The sequence below is a fragment of the Oculina patagonica genome, chromosome 7, assembly GCF_052425735.1.
Source record: "Oculina patagonica isolate OP01 chromosome 7, crgOcupat, whole genome shotgun sequence".
In the NCBI taxonomy this organism is placed as follows: domain Eukaryota; kingdom Metazoa; phylum Cnidaria; class Anthozoa; order Scleractinia; family Oculinidae; genus Oculina; species Oculina patagonica.
In genome coordinates this window covers 31,988,051-32,004,603 of record NC_135764.1, presented here as the reverse complement: position 1 = coordinate 32,004,603, position 16,553 = coordinate 31,988,051, and the positions used below count along the sequence as shown (strand labels likewise).

Genomic DNA, 16,553 nt, shown 5'->3' with positions numbered 1-16,553 from the left:
AAATAGAGCCGCACTTGATGTTGGTGGAGGTGGTGACTGTTTTTTTCGAGCTGTTTCACATCAACTGTATGATAATCCTAATCACCATTTTCATGTGCGTAGTCTTGGTGTTCAGTATTTACAGCATAACCCTGAACAATTTATAGAGAGTAATACTGATTATTCTTGGCAAGGATATTTAAGAAATATGTCATGTGAGGGAACATGGGCTGATGCGATTATAATTCAAGCAGTGGCCAATTGTCTGAATTTGTCAATTCATATTACTGAATCAAATGAAACTTTTGCACCTGTTACTGTTGTGCAACCAGCAAGTGTAACGAGAGGACGCACAAACATTTACATTGGGCACATAGGTGAAACGCATTATGTATCTACAGTAGTAAAAACAAACAAGACAAAATGTGGTCAAACATCAGTTGAAGACAACCTAATTGATAGAAAGGAAAAACGCAGAGCTTACATTAGAGAATACATGAAAAAGAGAAGAGCTGATCCAGAATTTAGAAAAAGAGAGAATGAAAATTCACTGCAGAAAATACACAAAAATATTGAAACAGCTAGGGAGAAAAATAACAAAGCTGCCTCAAAAAGGAAAATCACCAACCCAGAACATTTGAGGGAAATTTTTAAACAGTCAAAAAGAAAAAGGAAAGCGAAGAACCCAGAACTCATACGGGAAGTTGCCAAACAGTCTAAAAGAAAACGGAAAGCGGAGAACCCAGAACTCATACGGGAAATTGACAAACAGTCTAAAAGAAAACGGAAAGCGAAGAACCCAGAACTCATACGGGAAGTTGCCAAACAGTCTAAAAGAAAACGGAAAGCGGAGAACCCAGAAAATCTATCACTTGAAACAATTATTGATGATGATGAGTTACAAGCACAGAAAAATGAAAACAGTATGATATCTATGGTAAATTTCTTCCACAAAAGTATAAAATGTGGTCCAGAATACATATGCACCTGTTGTGACCAGTTGTGGTACAGGTCCTCAGTAGTCAGATGTGATTCTAACAAGTACAAGGCTTGCTCACAAGGTGTTGTGGACTCTTGTGTCACTGGGGTAACAAGTGTAGACAATACTGAATGGATTTGCACAACTTGTCATTCAAATCTAAAGAAAGGCACATTGCCCAGCTGTTCTAAAGCCAATAAAATGAGTTTTCCTGAGAAGCCTGAACTGTTAAATTTGACACCATTAGAGGAACGGCTAATATCACCACGTATTCCATTCATGCAAATTCGCGAATTACCAAGAGGTGGCCAGTTGTCTATTCATGGAAATATTGTCAATGTACCAAGTGATGTAAATTCAACTATTCACTCTCTGCCAAGGCCAATCAATGAATCACATACCATTCCAATAAAACTTAAAAGGCGTCTCAGTTATAAGCATCATTATCAGTTTCAAAACATTAGACCTAAGAAAGTGTTAGATGCAGCCAAATATCTTGTAGGCACAAGTGACTTATTCAAAAGTGAAGGCATAGAAGTGCAAAATGCATGGGTAGATAACATAAGTTTACAATGCAGTACCCATGAAGAATGGAAGGAGTTTCTTCAAAATCCTGACAAATCAAGCTGTGATGTGCAAACTAATGAAACTGTCACAAAGGATAAAACACATGATTCCCAAAACAGTATTTCAACTGTTGATGTTGATAATCCAGACATAGATAATGATGATAGCGATGGCTGGTGCGAAATTGCCGAACGCCCTTCAGGTATTACAGATACACTACTACAGGAAGCAGATGTAGCTGAAAATGCAGATAAAATTATTTCATTTGCACCAGGAGAAGGAAACAAACCATTAGGAATATTCATGGATAAAGATTCTGAATATTTATCATTCCCAACAATATTCTGTGGAAAGCGGAGACCTGACAACAATGAAAGAAAAGTACCAGTAACATATAGCACAGTTGCTAAGTGGGAATTAAGGTGTCAGGATAGAAGAGCAGCAATGTCTGTCCCAAACATATTCTTTAAGCTAAAAAAACTGCAAATCAAACAAATTCAAGACAGTGCATGCATTGCTCTTAGAAAGTGTAAGACCAAGGGAAAGAAATACACTGCCGGTGACTTGAAGTCAGAGGATTATCTTAATAAGCTTGTACATCTTGATGAAGGTTTTAGAGTTTTAAAGAATCTTAGATCTTCACCCCCTTATTTTGAGAAGTGCAAAAGAGACTTGTTTGCTATGATTCGTCAACTAGGCAACCCCACATGGTTTTGCTCCTTCTCAGCTGCTGAAACAAGGTGGACTCATCTACTTAAAACTTTAAGCAGAATTGTAGAAAAGAAAGAATACACTGATGATGAGATCAAGCAAATGACATGGAAACAAAAATCAGATCTTATTCAAAAAGATCCTGTCACCTGTTCTAGGAACTTCGATCACATGGTTCAGTTATTTATTAGTGATGTGTTAAAGTGCAGTGCAATACCAATAGGAGAAATAGCCGATTATTTTTACAGAGTCGAATTTCAGCAAAGAGGTAGCCCACACATCCATGGTTTATTTTGGGTGAAAGGAGCCCCACAATATGAAAAAGATCCTAATGAAGAAATTGAGAAGTTTGTTGATAAGTATATCACCTGCCAAAAACCAGACAGTTCTAGTGAAATGGAAGACCTTGTCAACTTACAGATGCACAGGCATGCCAAAACATGTAAGAAGGCAGGGAATAAGATTTGTAGATTTAATTTCCCATTGCCACCAATGCCAAGAACAATGATTTTAACACCGCTTGAAAACTCCTGCATTGATGAAGAAAACCAGAAAAAGATTAAAGAGAATTCTGAAAAAATAAAAGAGGTTCTTGACAGCATGAAATATGGCGAAGATATCACATTTCAAACTTTTCTCAGCAAATTACAGTTAACTGAAGAAAGTTATATCCTAGCTATCAGGCACACCCTAAAGCGTGACACATTATTTCTAAAAAGAGCACCATCAGAAATAAGGATTAACAGTTATAACACTTATTTACTCAAAGCATGGCAAGCAAACATGGACATACAATATGTACTAGATCCTTATGCATGTGCTTCATACATACTTTCTTACATTACAAAAGGCCAAAGAGGTATGAGCAGACTTCTAGAAAAGGCATCTGAAGAAGCCAAATCTGGTGATAAAGATATTAGAAATAGAATAAGGCATATTGGAAACAAATTTTTAAATGCAGTGGAAATAAGTGCTCAAGAAGCTGTGTATCTTGTATTGCAAATGCCATTGAGAAGATCCTCCCGAGATTTTCAGTTTATTGGCACCTCACCTCCAGATGAAAGGACATTCTTAGTAAAGAAATTGGATAAGCTTAAAGAGTTGCCTGACAGTTCACCCGACATTGAATCTGACAACATCATTAAACGCTATCAAAGAAGACCAAAACAATTAGAAAAGTTGTGCTTGGCTGACTTTGTTGCATGGTATAATTGTGTTAAAGATGAACATGCTGATAGTTGTAATAAGCCATTAGTCACAGGTCTTGATGACTTCTTGCCCGAAAGAGATTTTGATGACAACACTGATGATGACCCTGATAGGAGTATCAGTGCCACTGAACTTGAATATGAACCAAAAGAATACAAATTAAAAGGAGGTCTGAAACTAGTGAAACGAAAAAAGGCTAAAATCATCCGATCTGTTAGATACCATAAAGATAAAGACCCAGAAAATCATTATAGAGAGCAACTTATGCTTTATACACCATGGCGAAACGAAAGTACGGATTTGATAAATGGCTGTAAAACTTACCAAGAACGATTTCAACAGGTTAAGAATGAGGTTCTCAACAACAGCCACCAATATGAATGCCATTCAGAAATACTAGATAAAGCAGTGGAGGATCTAAGTAATGTAGAACATGGCAACTTCGACAATGTTGCTCCAAATGCAGAGCATATCAATAAGCAGGACTGTGCTGTTAAAGAAAAGCCTAGTGAATTATTTGGTTGCTTTGACCCTGGCAAAAACAAGCAGCACAGCGAGTATGATTTGCTTGATGATATTGGTATCTTTCCTAGAAGTAATGATCAGGATGAACTTGTTACAAAGCGTGTCTCAGATGACGATTATTATGCACTTGTACGCTCTTTGAATGAAAAACAAAGGCAGTTTTTTTATCATGTCTTACATTCAGTCAAAACTAAAGATGACCCTCTAAGATTGTTCTTAAGTGGAGGTGCTGGAGTTGGGAAAAGTACCGTAACTAATGCGTTGTATGAAGCACTGATAAGATATCTGAACATTATGGCAGGAGAAAATCCAGATGATGTGAAAGTTGTCAAAACAGCCCCTACCGGCAAAGCAGCATTCAATATAAAAGGTAACACATTGCATTCTGCTTTTAAGATACCTGCCAATAGAGGTTTTGAGTACTGTGCACTGGATAGTGACAGACTAAATACCATTAGAACACAACTCATAAAACTAAAAGCAATATTTATTGATGAGATCTCTATGGTTGGAAGTGGAATGTTCAACTTTTTGAATTTAAGATTACAACAGATTATGGGCACTAAGGAACCATTTGGTGGAATAAGTTTGATAACTGTGGGAGATTTTTTCCAGTTGAAGCCAGTTTTTGATAAGTGGATCTTTGAAAATTCCCAAATGAGCTATGGTGACTTAGCAAGTAACATTTGGACAGAATACTTCACCCTCTTTGAATTAACAGAAATCATGAGACAAAAGGATGATAAGCAGTTTGCTGAGCTACTCAATCGCTTGAGAGAGGGAAAGCACTCTGAAGATGATATAGCCATGTTGAAACAAAGACTTTTGAATGTAACACCAGGAAATGATAATTACCCAATGAATGTCACTCATTTGTTTACTACAAATGCATCAGTAGATGCTCACAACAATGCCCTGTATACTCTCTCAAAAACTGATAAAGCTCAGATCAAGGCTGTGGACATTTTAGTGGGAGATATGTCTGATGATCTTAAGAAACAAATGAAAAATAAAATCCCAGATGACCCCACAAAGACAATGGGCTTATATTCATTAGTGTCGATAGCAACTGACGCAAAATATGACTTGACAACTAATATTGATGTTACTGATGGACTCACTAATGGTGCAGAGTGTGTCATAGAGAACATAGATTACAGAGTTGACAATTCCACCAGGCCAAGTATTATTTGGGTGTCATTTCCACATTCTGAAATAGGCAGAAAGCAGCGCAGAGAAAATGCACATTTGTACAAAACAAACATAAATAAAGACTGGACACCAGTTTTAGAAGTAACAAGACAATTCCGAATCAGTAAAAAATGTCAAGTTCAAATTCTTAGGCGACAATTTCCACTTAGACCTGCTGCTGCCAAGACTATTCACCGTTGTCAAGGTGACACATTAGATGAAGCAGTTGTTGATTTTCCAGCATCCACAAGGGAGCACATGCATTACGTTGGCTTAAGCAGAGTAAGAAACAGTTCTGCACTTAGTATTCTCAAATTGAATGAAAACAAAATTAAGGTAAGCGAAAAAGTAAAAAATGAAATGAGCAGACTTAGAAAAGAAGCAAGCCTCAGGCCTTTAGCAGTTTTAGAGACTGTACATGTAGATTCTCCACAAACAAAAACAATCTTGTTTCAGAATGTAAGATCTCTCCACCTCCACATAGAGGATGTGCGAAGTGATTACAACATTCAAAAATCTGATGTCAATATTTTTGTTGAAACAAAGCTTTGTTTGTCAGATAGGGATGAAACATACCAGCTGAGCGGATTTACACTTTACAGAAATGACTTCAATCACTCTACCTTAAGAACTTGCTATGGAACTGCCGTGTACATAAAGAATGATTTGAGTTGTATTGAAATTCCATACAGGTTCAACTTTAATAATGTAGAAATAACTGTTATGGTTCTAAGCCATCCAATTCCAAATTTTCATGTGGTTGGTATCTATCGGTCTAAAAATAATGTTTCAATTTCGCAGTTCATTGATGCACTCACTCATCTTCATAACTCAGTATTGACAAACCCTGCCATACCGACTGTAATCCTTGGGGATTTCAATATCAATCTAATGCAGGAGACTACAGAACAAAACGCTCTCAAAAAATGTTTGATAACAGACAGAGGATACAATCAGTTGATCAACCAGTATACAACTGACTACCGTACACAAATAGATCATATTTACACAAATGTACCACAAATTGTACAATCTGCAGGTACCCTAGAGTCCTACTACAGTGATCATAAGCCCATCTTCATTTCCCTGAAAGCTTTGTGAACATATCATTTTCCAAATTAACTTTCCCTTTAATACTATGATGCATCTGAGATAAGATTTTGAACTATACAGCTAATGAAGACCAATAAAGTAACTACATTGTACTTTTACATAGTAAGTAATTCAAATAAAAATGAATCTTAATGTATTTCACAGCTTTTTAAATCACAAGCAAATAAGACAATTGCTTTTGCACTGACAATTAAAGAGTGTAATAATTTGTATTTACTTCAATCTGAGTGTGGTGTTAAATCAATCATAATGATCATTATTTATTTGCCACATTACAAAAACAAGTTTGCCCAGTTAAGTAAATGATGGGGCAGAATGTTATCAATAGTTTGAGTTGGTAATACCTGGCATGGCACACTTCGGTAAATAAATAAAAAAAACATTCATGTTAGTCTCATATAGATGACCAGTCTGAATATTCCAGAATGAAACGTTCCACATTTTGAATGGCAAACTGCATGAACTCTGTCAGAATTTGCACAATACGTGCAAAGATCAATTTTTCAAATGAAAAATCATGAAATTGCAATATTTCCTGAGAGTGATGGAGGGATGTTAAAATAACATCCCTTCCTCAATCCCTTCCATACAAGGGACATGTCCAGCCTCCATACACAAAACAGGTAAGTTGTTATTTTGGGAGTTTGAAGGGGGAGGAAGGGTGGGGAGCAAAGGTGAGAAGCATTACATTACATAGATCATAGATACAACTGTTTACAAGCATTTTAAGTACAGTGTAGAAAAATTTATACACTTTGTTATTTTACACTCTAACCTATCACCTTCAATGTGTATTTGTAGGTGGAAGACTATCGTGGTACTATAGAAATATGATGAACACCATTATGCAAATGACACAAAATTGAAGTTTTACTACAGATATCAGTACATGTAACTGTATATGGAGGCTGCAACAAATTGAAATCCTGGCTGCCAATTGGCAGAACTGCCTACAAAAATACCAAGAAATAGAAATATACAACTACTACCATATGGAAGGAACATCAAGTACTTGTATGTGAAACCTACAAGTGGCTGCCAATTGACAGAATTTTCTACGAACATACCAAGAAATAAAAATACACCACAATTACTGTATGGAAGGAACATCAAGTACATATATGTGAAACCTACAAGTGGCTGCCAATTGACAGAATTTTCTACAAACATACCAAGAAAATAAAAATACACCACAATTACTGTATGGAAGGAATATTGATAATTAATTTTTATGTGAGACCCACAACTGCTGATACCCAAGCAAGTAGTATTTCTGTGAATCAGGTCAAAGCTTGACACTGACTCAGGAAACACCTGCACATTTATCACTGAATGAGTTCCATTCCTTGAAAGAACAACATCCTTCATTATGTCTTAACTACAGATGAAAGCTTTTTGTTAACAAACTATACTGAGAACAAACACAGCTTGCATAAAAATGAAGAGGGACACTGTATATCCTTCCAATTACCATATGAAATGCAAGTTATTATGTCATAATGGTTTCGATAAATGCATCCCTACAAAGCAACCTTGCTATATTTCTGATAAAAAGGGGAACCTTCTTTTCCTGTTATGAATAATAAAATAGAAAAACGTAAAAAATCTCAAATGGTGAAAGCTCTGCATTCAACATCAAAGCAACAGTAAAACAATACAAGTCATTGTTTTAGAGAGGCAAGACTTTAATTGAGCTGATCTAATTAACAGAAGTATTGATCTTTAATTATAGCAAAATATCTTAGAAATGTGTTCTCTACAGTAGATGCAATGCATGACTGGCAACATTTGTCATACATGTGACACAACACTCAGGAATATGAATACTTTATTCCGTAACCTGTAAACGACATTGAAAAAATCATGTAATACATATAGAACAAATTCTACAGAAAATAATGCATTTAAAATGTACACAATGTCTCCAATTTTGATCATCACAGGGTCAGAAAGAAAGGGAAGTGCTGGGCACTATGCAATCTGTTAACATTCCCTTGCACTCTGCCATTCCTTTTTGTATAAACCACTGTTTTCCCCTCCTTTCTGAAACTGTCTACATGTTTAAGCTTATCGAAAATTATGCATGTATGTTCACATCAATGTTTATCCAGAGAGGAAGGCAGAAACCAAATACCGATAAGTGTGACATCTCCTGTTCTCCTCCTCCCCCTTCCCCTCTTCCCAGGGTCAACATCAATACTTCCATCAACAACAAAATTTAGGTCAATAATCTGTAAATAACACTGCCACTACTTATGATCCTTCCAATGCCTCAGATGTTTCATCACATAAATAGAGGATGAAAGGAAAATTCTGAAAAATATGTAGATGGCCCATCATCTTTGCTCACTGCATTGACTCCTTTTTCTTTTACCTTTCAGAACCCAAACAAACTAAACTGAGAATTAACAAAGTAATAGGTTTCATCCAGAATAGTTCAAAAAGGGTATCAATTTTCAATTTTAACCCGGTTTTAGATACTGAATTCACTAAGGATTTTCACTGTTTTAGTCACATTCATTTCCAAATCTTTCTTGGACAACCAGAACCAGAAAAATGTTTTCATCCATGCTTGCAATATGCAACGAACATGTTCGATTCAACTGTCGCACATCGTCATGTTTTCTCGTTTCTGCTCTTAAGTGCAAAAAAGAAGTATTTTGAAACACCTGCTGCTCATACATACTCAAAAAATGGAAATCAAATGCAAATAATGCTAAAAAAATTCAGTCGTGGCTCAATGAGCCTTTGATTTCTTAATATATTGACCAATTCGCTTCAAATTGTAAGGTCAGCCACTCAGCTAAAATAGTTTCTTTAATTATTCTGGGCAGAATTTTACCAGCTACGGTCTTGCCATTCCTGTATTAAAATATTCATTATTTGCAAACTGAAGGAAAATAAACGCATTCAGTTTGTGATGTTTTTGTTAACACCTGCATGTAACCTTTGGAATGAAGAAAGCTCCTTGCCTTATTACAACTTTCAACTAAAATTTACGTATCACCTTAAAACTAGAAATAATTCCTTAGGCTATCATTAAGACCACAAATGATATATACCATTGGGCTTTCGTCACGAACCAATTGACCTAAACTTGGTTATATTTTTCTGTTAACTCAGCGAAATCCTGGCTCTGTTATCTGTGGAATGGAAATTATTGATGTGAAATTGATAAACACTGAATCGAAATACATGTATATGTGTTGACGACCGGGCCGACGAAAAACAGAAACCCCAATATACTTGATGAATGCTTGTCAAATTCGCCCCCTAATTTTTTGTTCAACGAATTAACCATTAATAAGTCAATTTTATATTCATAAGCTGTCGAAGAGGAGATGTGAATTGTTATCACGTAATGAAAACATTAGTTTTGGAAAGACCGTTGAAATTTTTTGAAACGAAAAGCGATTTATTTTCTCAAATGATGTCATTTTCTCTTGCATTTGCCTTGGCGATTCACCTAAATTCATTGCTTCGGGATTATATCAAGTAAAAGTTTACTGTTAAGCAATGTTATGAGCTTTTCGCCGAAAGGAACTCTCAATCAATAATTAATATCAAGATACTAACTAGCCTGCTGCAGTTTTGTGCATTTTGGAGAAAACGCGAAAACCGTGCGAGCGAGCGACGAAAAAAAAAAACACGAGGGCGGAATGGTTTTTCTTCCCCAAGCCCGCCCCCTTTTTTCCCTCGCTCGCTCCTATTTTTGCGTTTTCTTCCTTATCCGAGGGCCTCGGGAAAGAGGCTCGATATCAAGGAAAGCATTTAAGAACATACAAGACAGCGTGATGAATTTATCATCGCACTTCATAACATAAATGCCTTATTAGATTGCGTGAGAATTATATCAGCCCGTTACTGTTTACACTCTAGATAGAAACAGCCACAATGCCTGTTTGACAGTTGTTTCGATGAATATTGTGTAGGAGTATAATTTGCGGTAATCATGCTGTTGCCTACGTAATAAAACAAAATATTCAAATCGTTGTCCTTTTTCCTTTTTCGTTTTAATGAAAACAATTCGACAATTATTCCCGCAGAGTATTAATGTTTATACATGAAAGCCTCGTAAACTTTAAAAGTGAACATCAATATAGATTGCTTTTTATGGTGGACAATTAAAAACGAGTGCTTCTTAATTGTGAATGTTGTTTACCTTTTTCAAAAAGCGTTTCTTCAAAATATCAATAGGTCGATTCACTTCCACCGAATTCAACATAAACATTTCTTACGCGGATGGTACCAGAGATCTTATTAAATTGCCGTTATATACACGTTCCGGATTAAAAAGCTTGCGCGGATCTGAGAAGAACTCATCGTCAGGGCAATCAATCATACTTATAATCAAAGTTTAATAATTTTAAATTTTAAACCAAATATAAATTTAAACCACAATTCAACATATACAAAACTAACAGAAGGTTCATATATCGTACTGTATGTCATATATAGGTAAGCTAACGTTAACTCTGCGTTCGGGCAAAGTGCTAACCCGCACTGTACCCGATTTCAGTTGCGTGAAGCGACTAGGAGAATTTCTACTCCCCCTGGATGGGATGCTAGTCCATCGCAGGGTTACCCCCAGCAGTAAATTTGCCGGTATCCATTTTTCACCTGGGTGGAGAGAGGCAGTATGAGAGTGAAGTGTCTAGCCCAAGAACTAACTGGCAGTCATCTTGGCCAGGGCTCAAAGGCCACCGCTCCTCACGTATGTCAAATATACCCAGACAAAACAACCCAGGTAGGAACAGCAGCATGTTTTAATTAACATCATTGTGTACAAGAAAAAGCGATTTATCAGAAAGAAAAAAAAAACTCAAAAAAAGATCTAGTTCTTAGGTTTTTGAGCACATTGTAGATATATAGTTCTTAGAAGTATATCATAGACTTCTAGTGTTACTTAAATTTTAATTTAAGTTGCTATTCCAAAAAAAATAATGCAGTTTAATTCGTGTCTTGATAACTGTTCAAAAGCGATTTAATTATAACACTACAGGGCTTTGCATCTACAAGTAAAAATGAAAGCTGTGATGGCAATCTGCGCGTGTTTAGAACAGCTTCAAACTGCACAGGACAGCAAACATGATCATCATCATGTTAATGGAGACGGTGAAGCCGCTGTTACAGGGTGTGTCGCCATCACTCACGCAGCAAGCTGCTACGCATTCTTTTATTTTCAATGCCTTCTTTTGCTCGTCGGTCCCTTTTTCACAAAGGTTCTTTAACACCTCACATTCTTGTTTAAGCATGCATCCTCTCGCTTCTCTTTCAATGTCATCTGTTGTGGTGCCATGAGACTTGAAACAGGTATTGTTGGCGGGGCAATCCATCGTTTTCTGATCCTTTTCACATTGATCCGTGCTGTAGGCTTTACCGTCTGGAATTGCTGTGGTTGGGCATTGGTAGCACTTGAAGGAAAAGGCTGTAAAATAAAAACTTTACGTTAATTATTCAATTAGGCAAATTAAAATATTGCAAATAAAATAATTCGGGGTCGTTAATGATATTTATTTCCCGGGGACTAATCCCCTATAAAAATAACGGGGGTGCTCATTGGAAAATTTCGAATACACTCCTAAGAGGTACAGTGGAACCTCGATATAACGAAGGGCCAAGGGACTGGCAAAATATGTTCGCGAAATCGAGGTTTCGTTACATCAGGGTTATTTTCCATATATTTCACTTTTGCTGAGGCGAAGAATGTCGTTCGTTATACCGAGGACTTCGTTATATAGAGGTTCGTTAAATTGAGGTTCCACTGTATCAAGATCTCCTTTTGACGGCGTGACCCTAATTCATTTTCACCTTAAGAGGTGCCATTCCTAAAATAACAAAGACGACCCTTTCCAACACCTTATGCCTGAATTCCACAATCATGCTTCTGATTTGCGAAATTATGCTCACAAAATGACGTAGATTCTGTACATAGAGGTGCGCAATAACGACACAAAATTATGATGTTTTTCAAATAAACTGTTGTTGCAAATTTATTTGTGTTTTATGGCAGTTTGTCACGGCCGTCAGCTGTGCAAATTAGCTGCTCGCATCTCTGAACCGTTTGTAAAATGCCTCCAACGACTTAACAATCACAATTGTAAAGCTAAAACACGCATTGCAAGAACAAACTACCTAAATTTCATTTATTTCTGTAGAAAGTACACCATATTTACTAAATTTTATGAATTTATGCTCCAAAAAGTGCTAAAAATTGCTAATTATGCCGTGGCAGTGCTCATTTCACAAATTATGCTTTTTATCTCCAATTATGCCAAAAATTATGCTAACACAATCTACCAAAGCCTAATCTAGCGGCGGTCATTTTAAGTTTTAGCACCCTAAGCGGTACCAATCCACAGATTTTACCCCTGAAAGGTACGACGAGCACCCCGGACATTTTTATGGGGGAGTACCCTCGGGATTTTTTCACCTGGCCTCGGTTGTTCAAAGGGTGGATAACACTATTTAACCCCCCCGCGCGCCCAAAAAAAAAAAAAAACAAAAAAAAAAAAAAAAAAATTTTTTAAAAAAAAAAAAAAAAAAAAATCAAAAAACAACCCCCCCCCAAAAAAACAACCCGCGAATCGCAGGATAATTGTTAATTACTGAGTATATACTAAAACAGTGGATAGCGTTTTTGGCGCGCACTGATTGGCTAACCAAACTCCAGATATCCTTTGCTATTCACCTCCGAGCAACGCGCGCGACCAAATTGTAATCTTTGACAGGAATAAACTAGTCAAAAATCATCCTTTCGAGCTATATTAACTCACTGTTTTAGTATATACTAAAACATTCGCGTCTCGGTAAATATCCACCACTAGCCACCTCCACTTCGGCGAATAGTTGTTAACCATGGGATAAATCTCAACCCAGTGGATAGCGTAGTATGTTTTTTTAGCACTTATCCACTGGATAGCGATTTATCCGGTGGATAGCGTTATCCACTCTTTGAACAACCGGGGCTTGTATAACAACAACAACAACAACAACAATACTTTATTTACCCACGCGACACCTAGGAGCGCAAGCGGTAGTTAAAACGTGTGCGTGAACGTAAAACTGTATAAAAGGGAAAACAAATTATATAATTATCTATGTAAATATGTAAATGTGTATAGTATAGTAAATTTGTATACTAATATAATAATATGATATAATAATAGGCACCTAAAAAGAGTTAAAAATATTAAAACCATTAAAAATATCAAAACCATAATATAAATTTGATAACGTTGCTACATCACTCTTGTGTGGTTTCTGGCCGAGGAGCTGAGTTTCTTTTTCTGTGTAATCATTTTTCTCCATTTATTTCTAAATATATTGACCAATTTTCGTTTCAAATTGTAAGGTCAGTCACCCAACTAAAATAGTTTCTTTAGTTATTCTGGGTAGAATGTTACCAGCTACGGTCTTGCCATTCCTGTATTAAAATATTTATTTTTTGTAAAGGTTGTTGTTGTTGTTGTTGAACCTATCATTAAGGCCACACATTATATATACCATTAGGCTTTCGTCACGAACCAAATGACCTAAGCTTAGTCATATTTACATAAAATTCACCGTTCCAATCAGCCATTTGCCTATATCTTCCAAATCTATTTTAAGACAAGCTGGTATTGGGCTCATGATGCTATCAGGCGTATTCAAGATGAGTATCTTCTGCTTACATTCCAGCATTCCATTTTGCACGGTAGAGATTTTAAATTGCGGACAAACTTGACTCCTCTGTGTCCTGTGAATATTGCTCTCTGGGGAGTACCGCACAGAAGGGAACCACTTCAACAAATTTAAGTGAGCCATTAACAAAACATTTTCGGGCCAAAATTGCGTGCTCTCTGACATGTTCCTACACTGATCCAAGTCACGACAGCAAAAAAAATCATTACACGAATGAGCGCAAGGCATCACTACTCTTATAAACTTCACCATTATTAACTGAACAATCTTTATCAATGTTTTTTCTGGCGATTAAGACAACGAGCAAAACTTTCAATGAGAACTGTAGCGAGTAACGTTCCGCGTGTAAAGGCGCACAATATTTCTGGGCGCTGTTTGCAATTTGCAAGTTTGAATAGGCTTTTTGATACCGTGTAAATCATTATTTTATACCTACATTGTCGAGTTTTAGCGAACACAACTTTCGCTGTGTTGTTAGCTTTTGCAGCACTGTTTCAACGATACCTAGTTTGGCAAATTGTAAAGGAAAGATATAAGACTGCCAACCTAACTGTTTTTAATAAACCGAACCAACGCCTTGTTTCATGCATATGGCAAGGTAACACTGAGCATTTTCACATTTTGTGTTCTCGCAATAAGATACTTTTCCGACAACTAGCCTCAAAATATAACCACAACACAAAGGAAACCAAACTAAAGCTAACCTTTGCGTGTTTCACGCTAGCGTGCTGCAGCGTGCGTAAAATATTCCGTTACATCGTCGCGACAGTAACTTGAAATTAGAAGTCTAGAGACTAAAAATTTTGTTCAAGACCAAAAATTTGGAACTTACCAGCACAGATGAATGTGCAAAACACCAGAATAGCAACGGCAAGGATCTTCATGGTTAGAAATGACTCAAACTTAGACAACACCAACTTGGTTCAACGACGGCGAACGAAGCTCCAACTGAATGGGTGTAATTCACATGTGGCAGTATGTTTATGACAACACCTAGAGTCACGCTACTCCCAAATTAGCCAATCCGTAACCAGAAAAAGCCGTCAATCATGTTCTTATCGTTCAGTGTGGTTTTGGGTTGTTCTTCAGGCGGCTTCAAACAAAATGATAGGTTTAGCAACCAAATGAGATGCTGCTGCTAAGAGCCAAGAAACGCAAACTCGCCTTAATCGCTCCAAAACAGGCTGAGAAAAATGTAAATGTAATTTGTTTACCCACGTAACACAGAAGAGCTCGCAGGTGCTCGTTAGGACGTGCGCGTGCATTGAAGATCAATTTGTAATTTGAAGTGTTTAATTTTTTTGGATGGGGGAAAACCGTAGACCCGGAGAAAACCCTCAGAGCATCGACGACAACCAACAACAAACTCAACCTACATTGACGCCGGGCCGGAATCGAACCCCGGCCACAATAAATTGGTGCCGTGCAAAACGACCTTCAAAAGCTTTTCAAAGCGATCGTGTGAGCCGTACGTGATACAATGCAACGCCGTCATGCGATACTTGTTTGCAGATCATCTGGTGATATCGTATTCTGACATATCACCACAATCTGCAAACAAGTATCGCATGACGGCGTTGTATCACGTACGGCTCACACGATCGCTTTGAAAAGCTTTTGAAGGTCGTTTTGCACGGTAGAGATTTTGAATTGCGGACAAACTTGACTCCTCTGTGCCCTGCGCAGCAACTGGCAACACTGAACAAATTTCCAGTGCATTCGATTATTTGGAGATCGAGTTCAAATACGCGTCATGGGGCAGAATTAAATGTGCTATGTCAGTATATTTTTCATTTGAAACACAGAAAAACGAGTCAAACCACAATGAGTCAAACTACATTACAATGCATTCGGTCGAACGTAAAATCGAGGCAATTTCTTGCACCACCTGGTAAAATAAACAATTATTACGTCCCTTTTAGCGTGTGATGTTTGTAGACAAGATGGTGAAACGGTTTTCTAGTCCAAAAGGAAACTTTCATAAAGAGAAACTTTCATAAAGAGAAACGGTTAAGTATGGAAATTCTCGCCAAAAAAACCTATCCCCTGATGTTATCCTCTAAATGTGCGGAAATTTCCAAGTTACGTGATCGCGACACGATCATATGGTAACAGCTGTCCATTCTCGTCGTCCCTTTTTAATTTTAAGTAAATATCGAAAAATTAAGCTGTTTAAAGAAAAACGCTGTCAGTTAGCCTTTAAATTATAAATTGCTTGCATATATATCCTTTGGAAGAACATAAATAAGTTGGTGCTTGCGCGTTAAGTTAGCCAGCCAGATGAAATATCATTTGTAAGGGCATGATAGCTGAATAAAAACCTGCGTTTTTTTGGTTTTTTAGGGTTTTGTGCGTAGATTATATTCAGAGGTAATTAAATTATTCATTCTCCGGCAGTTTATGGCTTAAAGTGCTACGAGTGCCGTTCCGCCAAGGACTCGAATGAATGTGCTTAAAAAAGATATAAAGTTTACTGTCTTGTGGGAGACAGCAAGGCACATAAAGAAAAACAGTCAAGTAAGGAAATTCTCGCAAAAAGAAAACTATCCCGTGATCTTATCCTCTAAACGTGCGGAAATTTCCAAGTTACGTGATC

At 37.0% G+C, this 16,553-nt stretch overlaps 1 protein-coding gene and 1 pseudogene across 1 annotated transcript; one reads left to right on the top strand and one right to left on the bottom strand.

Annotated features, from left to right (window-relative positions):
- The first annotated feature begins 2,964 nt into the window (after positions 1–2,964).
- LOC144661733 (uncharacterized) lies at positions 2,965–8,531 on the top strand (annotated as a pseudogene).
- Positions 8,532–11,022: 2,491 nt separating this feature from the next.
- On the bottom strand, positions 11,023–14,943 carry LOC144660659 (uncharacterized). The gene is made up of 2 exons (XM_078521341.1): positions 14,790–14,943; positions 11,023–11,702 (listed from the first exon to the last, which is right to left on the bottom strand). The coding sequence occupies exons 1-2, from the start codon at positions 14,839–14,841 to the stop codon at positions 11,329–11,331; spliced, it is 426 nt and encodes a 141-aa protein (XP_078377467.1). The 5' UTR covers positions 14,842–14,943; the 3' UTR covers positions 11,023–11,328.
- Positions 14,944–16,553: the final 1,610 nt, after the last annotated feature.